At 40.2% G+C, this 17,596-nt stretch overlaps 1 protein-coding gene across 15 annotated transcripts in view; it reads right to left on the bottom strand.

Annotated features, from left to right (window-relative positions):
* The window catches only part of MAGI1 (membrane associated guanylate kinase, WW and PDZ domain containing 1), a 649,715-nt gene that overhangs the window by 112,414 nt on the left and 519,705 nt on the right, over positions 1–17,596 (bottom strand). For all 15 annotated transcript variants that reach the window (XM_018066867.1, XM_018066868.1, XM_018066869.1 and 12 more), the window contains exons 3-4: positions 16,707–16,826; positions 2,021–2,227 (exon numbers count right to left, since the gene is read on the bottom strand). In XM_018066867.1, coding sequence (XP_017922356.1) covers positions 2,021–2,227; positions 16,707–16,826 — 327 coding nt within the window. The remainder of the gene's footprint in view (positions 1–2,020; positions 2,228–16,706; positions 16,827–17,596) is intronic.

Genomic DNA, 17,596 nt, shown 5'->3' with positions numbered 1-17,596 from the left:
TCAATAAATGCCTAAGTAAAAACAAGTAAATTTCTCCTAGATACTGTTAACAATAGGTCAGTGACTGGCCTAATGAAGAAAATGGAAATCTTCATGAACTTGAATCCTTAGAGCTGGAAGAGGGAACCTGATGTGATTGAATCCTAATCAGTAATTAGAGAAGTTAGATACTAAATTCATAACAAGACAGCTACCAAGAACGAAGGTAGGGTAGCAAACTGGGTCTTCTCTTTTCTCTAGTGCTTCTTGCAGAATGGCTGGGCTACTGTTATGATGATAAGTCACCAAAAACATTTTTTTTAAATTGTTAACTTGAAAAATTTTAGGCTTCTGAGTTCAATGAATGAGAAAGCTTCAGAGAGGTCCATACAGGCAGTAGAAAGCACTCAACTAATAGAAACTGTTTTTCTGAAACACTCTGTTAGACTTGACAGCACAAGGGGGAAAATATTCTAAAATATCAAAGAAAATAAGCACAGGAAAAACAGAAGAAACAAGATGGTCTTCAAAGTCACCACCTTGTAGACTGGAGTAACTCACGTCTTACGCAGTTGTTAAATTTTGAGTCATTCTATATATTAAACCCCCACAAAGCCAAAAATATTATTGAACCATTCTGGGTCACTGTGCTAACCTATAGAGCATATATCATGGCCTCAGTGAACAGTGCCTCCCAGGAATGTGCACATCCTTATCTGTATAGCTTTATGCAGAGGGTTTGTCCTTGAAGACCCTTTCATAAAATATAGCCTACTAAGCTTGAGCATAGATAGCTCTGACTGTATATTTAAAATTATACTGCAATGAGTAATATATACTGCAATGAGTAATATATGCTATGCAATATAAAATACATATACAAAATATAATCTTAGAATATTATTTTTCCATCTTTTATTTCTTAGGGAATATAGTAAACTTTGCATTAATTAACTGAAAACATGATTTATTTCCACTGTATCTCGATTTACAAAGGTATGACATAAAAGGATGCATTCCATATAGCATCAAGTGATATTAAACAAATTCTCCTATTTCCCTTTATAAACAATCAGCCACAATTATGGAGCAGTGTCAAGGCCAAGTAATAAATGAACAGAATAGTGATTCTTATAGGTATCATTTTGAAAAGAGAGAAAGGATGCCAATTATTTTTTTATTTCCTTCTACAAACACTTCCCTCCTGTCCCTGTAAGATAGCTGGGTGAAGGACTCTTGACAAGAAGCATGAAAACCAGACCAGGGAAAAGACCAGCTATTATACAGAGTGAAGTAAGTCAGAGAGAGAAACACAAATGTTGTATATTAACGCATATATATGAACTCTAGAAGGATGGTGCTGATGAGCCTATTTGCAGGGCAGCAGTGGAGACTCAGACATAGAGAGCAGACTTGCGGACACAGTGGGGGAAGGGAGGGTGGGACGAATGGAGAGCGTAGCATGGAGACATACACACGAACATATGTGAAACAGATAGCCCGTGGGCATTTGCTGTATGACTCAGGGAGCTCAAACCAGTGCTCTGACAACCTAGAGGGATGAGTGGGGGAGGCAGTGGGAGGTAGGTTCAAAAGGGAGGGGACATATATATACCTACAGCTGATTCACATTAATGTATGGCAGTAACCCAAACCATATTGTAAAGCAACTACCCTACAATTAAAAATAAAAATTTTTAAAATAAGGGAGATGGGAGGGAGGTTCAAGAGGAAGGGGACATACGTATACCTGTGGCTGATTCATGTTGATGTTTGACAGAAAACAACAAAATTCTGTAAAGCAATGATCCTTCCATTTAAAAAAATTAATAAAATTTAAAAAAGAAAAAAAAAATTTCTGGGCACAGAAAAAAAAATAAAAAGATCATCTCTTCCATAAGCACTGTGTGGTCAGAGTTTGAATTCTGGTGATCCTTCCAAATTCTTCCTGAGAACAGAAACCTCCTCACAACTCCTTGTAAATCCTCCCCCCACCCTCCTTCCCCAAGTCCACTGAGGGGGAGCATCGTCTGGTCTTTACCTGTAAAGCTACTGTTCATTTCAGGAACATCATCCTCTTCCTCATTCTCCGCGTGGACTATGCCAGCATTTTGCATATCATTGTAGGACTTGGTTCGCTTTGGGGTCGACTGCTTGGAGCCAGAGTGAAGGTTTTGCAAGGCATCCGTCGTGATCACTTTCCCACTGACTGGCTGGCTAGGAGGTTTGGGTGTCCCATAATAGTTTCCTAGGTGATGGAGAGACACATTTGCATGTTTTAGAAAGAATACTTTGTTTTTCTCAAGTCTGCAAATCCAAATCTCTCAGCCCATTAAAAAAATTTTTTTTTCTTTTTTTAAATTAGAAAACCAGAACAAACTGTATTTCATTTCTGGAATGGGTAAGAAAACATGTTGGTCCTACCCAGTTAGACATGGTGATTTCAGAAGCCAGGAGGAAAGCTGCATGGTGGTAGGGAAAGAACCTACTAGGGATGAAAACAAAAGGGGCTATGCAGAATGGAAAAGCTTCATCCTCATTACATTTGAATTTCAATTGGTCACCGTTTCACATATATGCACCAGCATAATGCAGAATCCAATTTGGAGTGAGTGGCACACAAAATAACAAATTCATTACCGCCAGCACCCTTACAAGCTGACGCAGCGGAGGTCACCCTCCCTTAATAAGGAAACTCCTCAAGAGGGAACCCAAGCAATATTTTTTTTTTTTTTTTAAAGAGAGTGAACACCACGTGGCGCCTCTTTAACTGAATGGCAGGTCTGACTGGCACAGTCATGTGTGGCTGGAACAAACCCTTGCCCAGCTTTAACAGGAAACTCTGGGTCAGCAGTGGCAGAGTGGCACCCTTCATGGGTCACTTGTTTAGTCAGGGCTCATTTTCATTTTTAGACACTTGCCTCTAGAGTTTGGCTCAGCTCTGACTCTCATGTGCAAAGTGACTCTGGGCAGGACCAGGATAGGCTTCTATGTCTTAATTTTTTAAATTTAAAATGCGTATATTTTTAGTGTGCAGTACAGAAATCTAACTAGTAAAATAAAATATTTACTTTAAAAAGTTAAGTGACAAAGCAATACTTTATAAAACTGACTTTTTAAAATGTGAAGATTAAATTTCAAGTTTAAAAAAGCAGATATATTTAATAAGAAATTAATTGAGTACATAATAACATTGGTAGCAATGAGGTTCCTTTTGAACATAAGTTAAAAATTAAGTTATTTTAAAGAAAGTGTCAAGCAAATAATGGACATTATAACGAGATATAGACAAAATCTTGAAGGTAATTCATGAATGGGCAAAATTCGAAACGACAGCTTAAAATCAATAATACACAGTGACCATATGATCAAAAGCATCAACATCAGAAAGCCATCAATCCACTCACCATCTCACATCTTTTAGAGTAAGGTCAGATAGACAGATCTTATTAAGCCCTACAAAAAAATCCTATGTAATGTCTCTAGTTTTGTGCTTGGTAAAGTAGAATTTGTAAATAATAACAAATTCTATACATACTGTTTCTTCCCAAGAATCACATCCCATTGTCAAACCTCACCACATAATTAAATCCTATAAAATATACATTTTAATGATAAAAGCACAGAAGCAGAGGAAGACAGGACTATGCTTCTCTGTATGAGACACATAGATTTTACAGATTTATATACATTAAGCTTTATCTTTATAATTAAATTTTCTTTATGAACATTATTTCCTTAAACTATTTTTTGAATCATTGAATTTATGAACATATGCATCATCTACTTTCTTTGAGAGAGGTATAAACAGCATGAGTCAGCAGGGAATCTTGAACCAGCAGACTAAAGGGCACCATGTTTGAACTTGAAGGAAACCACATAGAAGCCGATGAGCACATTCTGGTGGCTTGCACTCAATTCAATCACTTCTTGCACACAAGGTGATATCTCAACCTCTTCAAAACCTTCATTCAGCTTTCTAACTCAAAGGTACAGAGACTAAGTGGAACCAGTGTGAAGAAAAGGCATCCATGTGTGTTTCTAGGGACTAACACAAGTGCAGGGAAAAATGAACACACATATAAGCCAACACTCAGCCTGCATTTCTAAACAGGTTACACCGAACGATGTCCCAGGCCTTTGATGAAGTTGAAACTCGGCTACAGTGTTGACTATTTTCACTAACTGAAGATTCTTAGTGGGGTTTAGGTAAATAAAACAGTTGACTATTTAAAAAGCAATTTTCACGGTGAACAAGAAATAAAGACAAACCTCTACTGAATTCTTTATGATCATTATTATACCAAAACATAGTGGACATTTTTCAGTTAGAGATTAAAGTAAGACCAATGTCTACAAACAAGAATCTTCCACTGAAGGATGTAATTTTAAAAATAGGACTCTTGATTCATAATTTTATAATTATAAGTTTATAACACTCATGAAGCTTTGTCATTTAAAAATCAATTAAAACTTAGACATCCTTGTTTATGACAGAAATAAATGTCTGGAAAAGAAAAGTTCTACCTAAATTTGACAAATTTATGTGCATTTTCCTCAGTTTTCAAGGGAGGTCAGGGTCTTTCTTACATTAGTAAATGATTAGCAGATTTCTCAACGCAATTACAAATTCTCCCCAAACAACCCACTTATTCATAGTTGTTTCCTGCTTCTGGAAATTAGTTTAAGATTGATTAGAGACAGATAAAGTACATATTATTAGACTGAACCATATGCAACTGTTGATGTAGAAGACAAATTGTCAAATATCAGCAATTTCATTTGGGTTCATCTAAAGTATAGATTAACATATGCTCAACACTCACTGGATCACAGAAAAAGCAAGAAAGTGCCAGAACAACATCTACTTCTGCTTCACCGACTATGCTAAAGCCACTGACCGTGTGGATCACAACAAACTGTGGAGAGCTCTTAAAGAGAGGAGAGTGCCAGGCCACCTGACCTGTCTCCTGAGAAACCAGCATGTGAGTCAGAAAGCCACAGTGAGAACCTCACACAGAGCGGCTCGTCCAAAATCGGGAAAGGAATATGACAAGGCTGCATGCTGTCACCCTATTTACCTTATATGCAGAGTACATTGTGCAAAAATACCAGGCTGGATGGATCGCAAGTTAGAATCAAGATTGCAGGGAGGAATACCAACAACCTCAGATATGCAGATGATACCACTATAATGGTAGGAAGTGAAGAGGAACTAAAGAGCCTCTTGATGAGGTTGAAAAAGCTGGCTTAAAACTCAACATTAAAAAAACTAAGATCACAGCATCTGGTCCCATCACTTCATGGCAAATAGAAGGGGTAAACGTGGAAGTAGTGACAGATTTTATTTTATTGGTCTCCAAAGTCATTATGGATGGTGACTGTAGCCATAAATTAAAAGATGCTTGCTCCTTGGAAAGAAAGCTATGACAAACCTAGACAACATATTAAAAAGCAGACACTACTTTGCTGACAAAGGTCCATATAGCCAAAGCTCTGTTTTCCAGTAGTCACGTATGAATGTGAGAGTTGGACGCTAAAGAAGGCTGAGTGCTAAAGAAATGATGCTTTCGAATTGTGGTACTGGAGAAAACTCATGAGTTCCTTGGTCTGCAAGGAGAACAAACTAGTCAATCCTAAAGGAAATCAACACTGAATATTCATTGGAAGGACTGATGCTGAAGCTGAAGCTCCAACACTTTGGCCACCTGATGTGAAGAGCGGACTCTTCCTATTATGAGGATACAATGAGACAGTCCATTTAATGCTTTTAGCACTTGTGGAAGACTTCATTACAAGGCTTGATACATGCTATAATACTTAATGTTAACAGTATATGTTTCTAATCTTTAAAAGGAAGCTCTTTACACCTTAGTAGAAGGATTAATGAGACAATATGTCTGAAGTGCTTGCCACATGGTAACAGAGTACCACAACTTTACTGACATAAAGGAACAAGCAGGAAAACCTCTCAATGACCAAATAACCTTGAGCAAATTACTTACTATCATCTCATACTTTCTCTGTGATATGATAATGACAGCATGAGCTCTCATAACATCACGGGATTACCACGACAATCAAATGATGTAACTTTCTCGAACTATAACACTATAAGGTGTTATAAATACGCGAGAGTGTAATTATTCAAACTTCTCCAGCATATTACCTACAACCTTTACAGAAAAACTTCTATCAAGTGGTGTTTCCTAAGGGCAGAGGGGTCAACTTTCTATTGCAGATACATTTTTCAAAATAAAGAATTTAGTGACCCATATTTAAAACCTAAATATCTCTGATTCAAGTCTGGATATACTGAGACATGCTGCTGGACAAACTGTAAAGTCTGTTTTCCTGAGATTTGTCTCTTATGGGCAATGCTGGTGACAAGTGAGTGACCAAATTCACCAGGACCACACTACACTGTGGTGTTGGAGAAGACTTTTCAAAGTCCCTTGGACTGCAAGGAGATCAAACCAGTCAATCCTAAAGGAAATCAGTCCTGAAAATTCATTGGAAGGACTGATGCTGAAGCTGAAAAACTCCAATACTTTGGCTACCTGATGTGAAGAACTGACTCACTGGAAAAAGACCCTGATGCTGGGAAAGATTAAAGGCAGGAGGAGAAAGGGACAAGAGAGGATGATATGGTTGGATGGCATCACTGATTCAATGGACATGAGTTTGAGCAAGCTCTGGGATTTGGTGATAGGCAGGGAAACCTGGCATGCGGCAGTCCATGGGGTTGCAAAGAATCAGACATGACTGAGCGACTGAACTGAACACTCACACAATTAAGGATTTCTGCACAGAGGTTTTGCTCCTATCTTTGGTGTGTCCCAGCCTTTGCCAGACAAACAGCTTGACGTCAACCCAGAAGAGTGCCCTAAGGTCTGAGCAGATAAAGAGGCATGGACATAAGAGGGATGGGAGAAAACTTCAAACTTCAAAAAATCCTCAGGAATTCCGATGGGTCTGTGAATGAATTGATTTTTGCTGAATCTGGGATTGGCCATGTTATCTTTCCACACAACCAAGGGCAAGATGACTCATGCACTCCACCGTTTACCACCATTCCCACCACCACCGCCTCACCTGCCATGTATTTACTCACTCCACTCATGTTGACCTCCAGGCATTTCAATTCAAAACACTGCCCTTCCAGTAAACTCTCCACCTCATCAATCACTGCCACTCTGGTCAGCATCAAGCCAAGCCTAGCCAGCAACACAAACTTTACACAGAATATGCACAAGAGACTTCCTGTGAAGACTATCTGGATCGCTTAATGGTACTAAGTAAAAATCATCGGAAGAATTATAAATGAATAAAAAATTAATTTAGGTTATCACTTGGCAGGCTGCACAGTTTCTAAGAGACACGAGCCTGACCATCCCACAGTCCCCATGTTAGCCAACACACACTTCCTGAGGTGACTGGGCTCCCTCCCAAGTGACAATCGTGTGTGTCCCAGCTACTATTTTCAGAACTGGCTCCACAATACAACTCAGCAGGGATGACGGCTGGGGAGGGAGAGGAGGGCAGGGAAGACGCAAGAGGAAGCCACCAATGGCCATAATTAACAGGCACACTCTTTGGCCATGACCAAGCCAAAGAAAATATTTTCTGACACACAGTTAAAAATTAATGGGGACTGCAAATCAATTTTTAGAGCTTGATAAAATATTGAAGGAGGACTGCAACCCTGAGTTTTAAGCCAGAATGAATCAAATCTTTAACGCCTTTCACTTTGTATAAATTTAAGATTCATTCATTCATTTCCTTACAGAGAACCGCTTATTATGCTAGGCACTATGCTGGAAAGGCAGAGATGGAACTAGAACATGATTTTCACAAATGCTCTGCATGGTATACATTAGTTTTTAAAACTTTGTACAAATAATAGTTACATCAAATGAAGATTCTCTTTTAAAAGGTCAAGGTGGGGCTTGAAATTTTGAATTTCTAACAAGGACTCAGGTGATGCTGATGATACTGGTCCATGGACCACCTTCTGTGCAGCAAAGGTGAAGAAATCAGAGAAAAGCATTCACATTTAGGTCCTCTGTCCTATAGTCCTATGTTTCTTTAGAACTGGGAGGTGGCAGGGGTGGGGGAGATGAAGGGACAGATGGCTTGCTTCTCTTTTTCAAAGCAGAATAAGCTTTGAAAATAAATAGCAGAACAGGATGACAGTGGCCACGAATGGCTGGAAATCTGGAGCATATATTATCAAAGGGGCAATACTATACCCAAGGGGCAAAAGTGAGTGTGCACTCAGTTGTGTCTGCCTCTTTGCGACACCATGGACTATAGCCCATCAGGCTCCTCTGTCCATGGAAGTTTTCAGGCAAGAATACTGGAGTGGGTTACCATTTCCTCTTCAAGAGGATCTTTCCAACCCAGGGATCCAACTCCAGTCTCCTGCATTGATAGGAAGATTCATTACCACTGAGCCACATGGGAAGCCCAGGGTAAGATGTGTGGGGTCCAAAAACCTTACTCTTGTTCTCTGTAAAACACAAATATGTATACAGTACTTAAGGACACAGACCCAGCATACCTGATTTTGTCTTGGCCTCAAGGTCATGCATATTTGACCCTTGCAGGCTCTGCAGGCAAGCTTCACAGTTGGACCCCTTGCTGTCTCTGCTCAAATCTCACTGGTTTTCTTTCAGGTCTCATATGCAATCTGTGCCTCATTCACCTCACAGCTCTTGCACTCACTCTTCTCTCTGTTTAACTTTCTTCCCTCTGCTCCTCATCCCAATACCACCTACTGATTCTCTGACCCCACCAACTAGATCAAAGTCTCCTATACATGTTTTTAGGGAAGCGTGTATCTCTTCCTTCCCAAGGCCCTTTGCTCAGTTTATCAGACTATTTAATGAAATGATACCTGTCTTTACCTCTAAACTAAGCTCCATGAAGGCAGGATCCACATGTGTTCTGTGCACTACGGCATTTCCAAAACAAACATGGCGCCGAGCACATGCTGTCACTCAGTGGTTCTTTGCAGAATGAGTAACTGAATCAAGTGGAGACAGTGGACACAAATCCTAGCCCGGATGCTCCTCAATACCTATATTGCGGATCCGGTTTTTAAGAGCATGACTCATGGCAGTTTCTTTTCAGTCCATCAATTCTATCTGAATTATCTCAGATCCACATCACTTCACTTTGCCACTTGCTTACTCAACACATGATGGTATCATTCATAAAACTCGCATCACTTTCTATTTATTCTTTCTTTACTGACCTGCTCTACTCTACAAATCTTTGATTTGCATGCACAGAAGGATAATAAGCCCATGTCCTGTAAGTAGAGGTTTGTTCTTACTAGTGCCATTTGGCTTTGAATTTAAGACCAGAAAGGGCAAAGTAAGTTAATAGTGTTGTGACCCTGAGCAAGGTAAGGGACTTCTTTCTTTCCGGCCTCGGTTCTCATATAGAAAGACTAGTACCCATGAAACAGAGTTTTTGTGCAGATTAAATTAGATCACATACATAAAGCACTCAGTACTGTGCTTGGCACAATATGAGCATGTAATAAACCCCAGCATCAGTTGTTCTGATACTCTGAGCAGCTCTATGGTATAAAATTTAGTATTGTTATCAAAGCACATATTTAAAGAACGTTAACAAAAAGTTTCCTTTATTGTGCATCTTCCATATGTTGCTACCTACACATTCTCTTATTCTAATCATTAACAATTCTACAGGAAAAAAATTAATATTCCCATTTTCAGACGAAGAAACTGACATTCACACAATGCTTAATGACAGCTGGCATTTAAACATGGATCTGTCTCCACTGTCTATGGTTGGGGATCTCTGAGCAGAAAATTAACCAAAACGTCCCTGGGCTTGGCCTCCTTGTCTTCAAAGGCAGAGGAATATACAATTGTCGCACAGATTTCCTTTGGTTCTTTCATTATCAACAGAGAACACTCCACAGTGGGGTTTGCCAACAGAGCTTATCACAACAGACGGCTGCTGAGGCCTGCCAAAGAACAGGACTCCAGACGGTCTCGTCTTCCTCAATGACAAACAAGAACTCTCTTCACCCCACCTTTATTACTATGTCCCCCCAAAGTAGACCGTTGGCAGCTGCCTTTTTGCAGACCTTCTAAGAAGCAGAACAGTACCATTATTAAAGGCTGACACACACACTCCCTTCCTAATTAACATGAAGAGATATGCAACCCATAACTCCAATTGGATATGTCACATTGAGACCACACTTCCATGCTGAGGGAAAACCTTTGCAAGCTCAAAGTGTATAATCAGCCTCTTCTACCCAGAGGCATTTGTAAAACAGGCATGTTTGGAACCACCCCCACTGAATAGTTCTGCCCTTACAAACTCTCTCCCAGAGAAGTCCCAAGGGCTGGCTGAGGCAGCAACCTGTCTTATTGAGCAAAAATGTCAACAGGAGAAAAAAAACAAAAAGGCAAGGCAAAAAGGAGATGGTGCTTCTGATTTATTTCAAGAATGCTATCCAATAAATGAGCTCAGTGTCACAGTTAGGAAGCTGGGCCAAGGAGGACACGCTTAGTCTTGTCTTCTGTGTCTTGGCTTGATGTTGACTCCAACCAGTGACAGAATGAGGAGCTGGCTCAAACTGCAGAGCTGAGACCAATTATGAACTCTACTCATAACTCATATGCCTTTGTGAGGGACAATACTTAGGTTCCCTAAACAGTCATGAAGGGCATCTACTCTGTTGGAGGATACACATAATATGCCAGCATTACAGCTGTTGGGGGTGGAAAATTCCATCATGGAGCCCCTGACAACCCTCTCCCCCACCACCAACACACACACCAATCCTGGCTTTTTCCAGTGTACCAGCATCTTTCCAGTTTTCTAAGACAGAAGCAGGAGTCATCCTAGGCAGAATATCATCACCTGAATCTTTTACCTCTTCTTCCAATAACTAATACATTAGCAAGTCCACATAAACATTTCATACTGTTGATATAATAATGTGACACTCCCTTAAAAATGGTGGCTCAGATGGTAAAGAATCTGCCTGTGGGAGATCTAGGTTCGATCCCTGGGTTGGGAAGATCCCCTGGAGAAGGGAATGGCAACCCACTCCAGTATTCTTGCCTGAAAAAGCCCATGGACAGAGGTGCCTGGCAGGCTACAGTCTACTAGTAGCTACAGACTACTGTTAGACCTCTAAGGACAACAACCATGTCTGGTTTTGCTAAACATTTTATCATTAATGGTGAAATGAATGAACGCACAAACTAGTAAGAGAGTCTACAGGAAGAGTATCCATTTCCAAGCCGCAGACTCGGGCAAGATGAGCATTTCAGTCCTGCCTGGGACATGACCTTAGAGAAAGGCATTTGGCCAGATTTGGTCCCCAATTCCCCAATTCCCTTTAGTGTCTTAGACATTCTCTTTCTGGACCTCGGTTTTGTTTTCTGAAGAGATGAGCTCTACTGCCTTTCAGTTTAAACTTTTACAACCCTGAAATTCTAAACCCCAAACAAATACCGGACCTGAAAGAATATTCAGGTTATCAGGCCTTTAGGGTTTATTGGTTCACTCTACTTGTCTGCCCTATATATGTCACAGAATGTACATAAAGAAGGTCACCTCTCCTCTGTAGTGACATCCTCTTTGGGAGGATTCAAAACTATGTTTTCCAAAAGGAGATTAGCTCTTAAAGATGAGCTTAGCTCTCTGAAGTCGGATGACTGAGAAGAGCAAGATCTTCTTGAGTGGATCCTCAACCATCCTTGCAGAAGCTTTCATTCTAGAACTGCCCTAGAAAATACGGCAGTCATCAGACACATGGGACTCTTTAAGGCTAAATTAGTTTAAACGAAATTAATTTTAAAATGCAGCTTCTCAGTCACAAAAATCACATATGGTCCGTGGCTGTTGTGTTGGACAGCTCGGAATATTGAACATTGTCATCACTGAAGAAAGTCCTGTTGGATGGCATTGGTTGTACAGGAAGCAAGCAATGATTCCCTGCTCCTCCGTCTCAAGCACCAACGTTCCGACCTTTTCTTGGTTCACACTGCATTTGCTTTCTCGGGATTCAGGCTTTAGGGTCGGTGCTGACACACCTGAACCCATGAGATCCTCTGACAAGCTGCAGGTGAGAGTCCATTTCTTCAAGGGGACTGACCCTAATGTTACAGTCAATGGAGCACTCTTGTAGTTCTCTTCTCTGAGCACTCATCATTGCTCTAGAAGCTGTTTAAATTATTTTGCCTCCCAAGATTGAGGATCTGTAGAGCGGAGACCCTAGAGCCAGGTAAGCCTGGGTTTGAATGCCAGCTTTATGTTGGGCTCACCATGTGGAGTTAAAAAAAAAAGACAGTGGGCATCTCTGGGCCTCATACTCTTCTTCTGTAAAATGGTGACAAACTGTACTCAGCTCATAGGATTACTGGATAATTAAGTGAGTTGTTACACATAAGGCACTTTGAAAAGCACTCATCACGTATATACTAGACAAACACTGTCAGAAATAAATCACTATGAAGCATAAGCACCTTCAAAGGCAGAGCTACTTTGATCTTCTGCCCCATCATCACACCCTAAGCCATGGAAAATGTTGAAATGAACCATGTAGGCATGGAAGGGCTGCCATTAAAACTGCACTGCCAGGAATTTCCTCTATACATCCATTCAAAACAGTACAGTGAGACATTTGTACAGAGGTGTTCGCAGCAGTATTGTTTACAAAACATTAAAAAAGCGGTGGGGAGGAGGCATCTTAGTCGTCCGCCTGCAGGGGGTTAGTTAAATAAACTATATAAATTCATACAATGGGATATTTTGCAGCATTTATAAAGAATGAGGTGGATCTGTATGGGGTCACTGGAAAGATCTCCAGGATGTGTTAAGTCGACAGACAACAATACTTAGGTTTATGCCGTTTATGTCTACGTTTTCTGAATCTTTGCACTAGACCCTTTAACAGAGGTTTCCTGTGAGGAGGAGGAGAATCAACTTAGACTTAAAAGATGTTTAAGTTCTTTACTCTAGAAATAATTCCATCGTGTAAATTCATTACTTTTACTTCAAGCTGTTTAAAAGTCTTGCTTTGAAGAGTGATTTGCATTGCGGTGTTGAGGAAACTCTTTGGAGCCAGGTCAGGACAAGAGGAAACAAATGTAAGCAAGGGAAATAGACAGTGAGTACCTAGGGAAGTAAATAAAGATATTTTACTGGTAAATCCACTAGTTTACTGACTAGAGGAAGGAGAAGAGAATCCATCCAACAGGGTGGCAATTTGGGGCCAGTCGTGTGTGTAAATATAAGCGCTAACGCTGACAGAGAGCTTACGGGTGTCAGACGCGGTCCTCAGCCCTTTCCAATTATTGTCTCATTTAATCCTACCTATGAGAAAGCACTATTATTATCCTCATTTTACCGAAGGGAAAATGGAGACATGGAGCATTAAGTAACTTGCCGGAGGGCACACAGCTCAGCAGCAAAGGGGCTGAGACTTAAACTCTGACAGGGCCACAGCCCAGCCTGCAGGCTTGTTAGTGTCCAATTGACAGACACACCATTAAGGGGGCCCAGAGGGGCTCACAAAGATCTCTCCAGCCCTATTCCTGTAACACTAACTGGCATATCATAAAAATTCCATTTTGCTTTCACCTTATGAAAGTCAATACAATACATTCCAATTGCTACCAAAAAATTAGGAGCCATCTCGTACAGCCGGGAAATCATATAGCCAAAAGGTCAAAAGGCTGAAGAACACAGGTAAATGGCTAAAAGACACTGGGCCCATATGCAGCATGAGAATTTCAACTCTAAAAAACTGAATGACATTCACAGAAAGAAGGATGACTAGACATTTTCTGAAAAACTTTTTCCTGTTGCTACCCAGCAAGAAGTTGGGTGGAAGTCCTAATGGTCTATTATCACAACTTTTTAGTTACATCAGTATCATCTTGGCATTTCCAGGAAAGAGCATGGGATCTAAAAATCCAACAGCTGGGTCTGTTTCCTGGCTCTCGCCTTCTGGAACCAGCTGCACAACCTTAAGAAAGTCGCTAAGTGCTACCTGGTCTAAGCATCCTCATCTAAAAAGCTGGGGATAATAGCTACCTCTGTCAAAGTGATAAAATTAATAGGGAAAAAAGTGACTCCACCTATATTCCACTTGTAACATAAACACCTCAATAAAATAAGCTGATTTTCTTTTTTGTCCCATATATGCTGTTGCCTAACCACCTGCTTTTCCTTTTCAACAAAGTACTCTTTGGCTTTGCACAGCCACTGCCACCCTTACCCTCTCCAAACACGCAAATGAATATTTTTTGTATTCCGGATCAAAGCTCCTCTGATGGTCATAATAAGTGATTTCAGACAGGACAACTCACTTTCTTACAGCAAAGAGGATCCACACTTGCTCTCTTCTCAGCCACGTGAATTTATAACCATATTCACATTTACAAAACAGCACACTGAAGAAGCTCTTGGTATATCCACTGAGCCCCCATCCCTTTTCTAACCTCACAACTAGGTCTACTCTTTTTTATTGGAGGATAAATACTTTACAATATTGTGATGGCTTCTGCCATAGATCAACATGAAGCAGCCATAGGTGTACATAGGTCCCCTCCCTCTTAAACCTCCTTCCCATCTCCCTTCCCATCCCACCCCTCTAGGCTGTCACAGAGCACCAGCTTTGGGTTCCCTGTGTCAAACCACTGGCTATCTGTTTTCCATATGATAATGTATATGTTTCAATGCTACTTTCTCAAATCATTCCACCCTCTCCTTCCCTCACTTTGTCCAAAAGTCTGTCCTTTACGTCTGCATCTCCTTTGCTACCCTGCAAATAGGATCAGAGGTATCATCTGTCTAGATTCCATATATATGTATTAACATATGATATTTGTCTCACTCTTTCTGACTTACTTCACTCTTACTTCACTCTTCATCCATCTCATTACTTCACTCTTCATCCATTTCATTAGAACTGACTCAAATGCATTTCTTTTTATTGCTGAGTAATATTCTATTGTATATATGTACCAGTCTTAACAAATCATTCTTCCTTGGGGCACTCTCAGATCTCCCAGCCCACCAACCCCAAGTCAAATCCCAGTACTTCAAGGAAACTACAACAATGGATAACCAGCAATACTGGCTCAGACAATAAAGAATCTGCCTGCAATGCAGGAGAGCTGGGTTCGATCCATGAGGTGGGAAGACCCCCTGGAGAAGGGAATGGCTACCCACTCCAGTATTCTGACCTGGAAAATTCCATGGACAGAGGAGCCTGGCAGGTTACAGTGAATGGAGTTGCAAAGAGTTGGACATGACTGAACGACTTTCACAACAATGGATAACCAGCAATACTCAAAGCAAATCTTCTTGTATTCACAATCAGGAATCTCATTAATATCTACCTAATGTTAAATGTATATTCAAAATTTGGACATGAACAGTAGGCACAAAGTTAGTATTCTTCCCTGTACCACTGCAAAAAAATGCCCCTGAAACGGGCAATATCACGTCAAAGTTACAATGCCCCTAATAAAATAAGTCTATTTTGTATTCATCCTCTGTTTTTAAGTCTCATCTGGAAAATGCCACTATGTTTGTCCCATAAATCCAGATTTTGAGAGTTTCTAAAAAGTACACAAAACTTAATAACTTGATCCAGTTATTAACAGTATCATAGTACATCCTTTTGTCTTAAATAATGACACTCAACAAAGCAATCAAGCTATAATACTGTCTTCAGAAGATGTAAGTTTAATTTTCTCCCCACATTAGGCTTTGATCTCTTCCTACAGATTTACTTTCACCTATGTGAAATGATTTATACTCATGTTATTCAACACAGTCATGTTTTGAAATATTAAAAAAATGTTTATTCAAAAAGACCTAGTTAAATAAATTATGGTCCACGTATTCAGTCACTTAAAAAAGAAAACAAAAAGCACTCTAGTACTGAACCTCAAAGACTTAGAAGACATAGTTTCATGATATAAAACAGTAAGATGTCAAATAGCATATATACCTTCTATAAGGGAAGATATGAGAACACATGTATGAAACGAATACATGTATGTGTACACTTGCATATATGTGTTTGTATTTACATTAAAAAAAAAAACTTCAGAAGAGTAATCAGAAGTGAATAACACCAGTTTTAATATCTGGGGTAAAGAGAAATGGAAATTAGGCAGGTGGAAGATAGATCTAGGAAAGAGCTTACTTACTGAATACTTCTAAAATATTCTGCTTTGAAATATTCCATGAAAATGTATCACCTACTCAAAAATATATTAAACATCAATTGGTGGTACAAATGACATTCCAGTCCTTTTGAGACTAAAACACCACCACCTATAAGGTCACATTTTATGCTATGAGTCTTCTTCCTCTTCTTTCTACTACCGTACACACCCATATTAAACACACACACACACACGCACACACACACACACACACGCCCACACTCACACGTGCCTGGATTTAAATTAACAAATTAAAGGAGAAAAATCCTGGAGGAAAAAAAAAAATCCAAATTATTTTTAAAGAGCTCCACAAAGCCTTATTCCGTATATTTTATTATTATTAATCCCATTAAGGTGAACTGCCATCTCCTACAGATGTTTAGACTTCACTAGTCCACAGAACATCTCTGCCTCAATGGCCCAGGATCCTCTGTGGTGCCCAGCAGAGAGGCACGCTCACTGCTGCCATACAGACCAGCTCACCTTCATAGGTGCCGACTTCTAGAAGAGTCCCACTCTGCTCGAGGTCCAAGAACTCCTTCACAGTCAGAAAGTTATAGTCCACGCCAGGCACCTCTCCTTCTCTGGGAGACCGGGTTGTGCCTGTGGCAGACAAGACAAAAGGCACAAGAAAACATCAGTCCACTGAAAGAGGAAGCGTCCCATCCAGGTGTAATTAAAATAACCAGTTCAGTAAGTACCTAAGCTGACAGACCCACCTACTGAGACAGGGAGCTGGCAAAGGTAATGTCTTTCTAGCAGAAAAGCATCCTGACTTCCATCCTCTCGTGCCTGGGCCCCTCAAATACCAGAAAGACAAAGCCAATCACAGCAAGGCAGCCCAGGGAGATTTTTATCACTGAAAAAAAATGATGAATGCACTGAATGAAAAGGGTGAACTGTATTTTACACAGACAACATTCACAATCAGCAGCTTTTAGGGCTCCAGTAAATTCTAAAAACATTATCCACCTTAAGCTCAGAGCCTAAGGGGTTTATATTTTTATCACAGGCCTCGAAATTCTTGTGTTCCTCAATATATCCGGCAACTTCCAATGTAATAAGCCCTTTGAAGAAAATGACACCCGCTGCATAAACACATCACTAGAGAAATTCAATTGCCCAAGATCTGTGGCTGGATACCTCCCAGGGATCAAAATGTTGCTGTGTCTCCATGTAATTAATATGTTTGGCAAAAAGAGGCCACCCGTAAGTTCTGACAGGAGAAAAAGGACACTGCATTTGATAGAAAATTCTCCCCCTGAATTAATCTCATCATGCAATCAAAGACTCATAAATACAACAATTCTTCTTATGAAATAACACAGACCCTCTAGAATATTTAAGTCACCCATCTGAGGTGCTGGGTGAAA

Source organism: Capra hircus, chromosome 22, assembly GCF_001704415.2.
Source record: "Capra hircus breed San Clemente chromosome 22, ASM170441v1, whole genome shotgun sequence".
Lineage (NCBI taxonomy): Eukaryota > Metazoa > Chordata > Mammalia > Artiodactyla > Bovidae > Capra > Capra hircus.
This window is presented reverse-complemented; position numbering and strand designations above follow the sequence as displayed.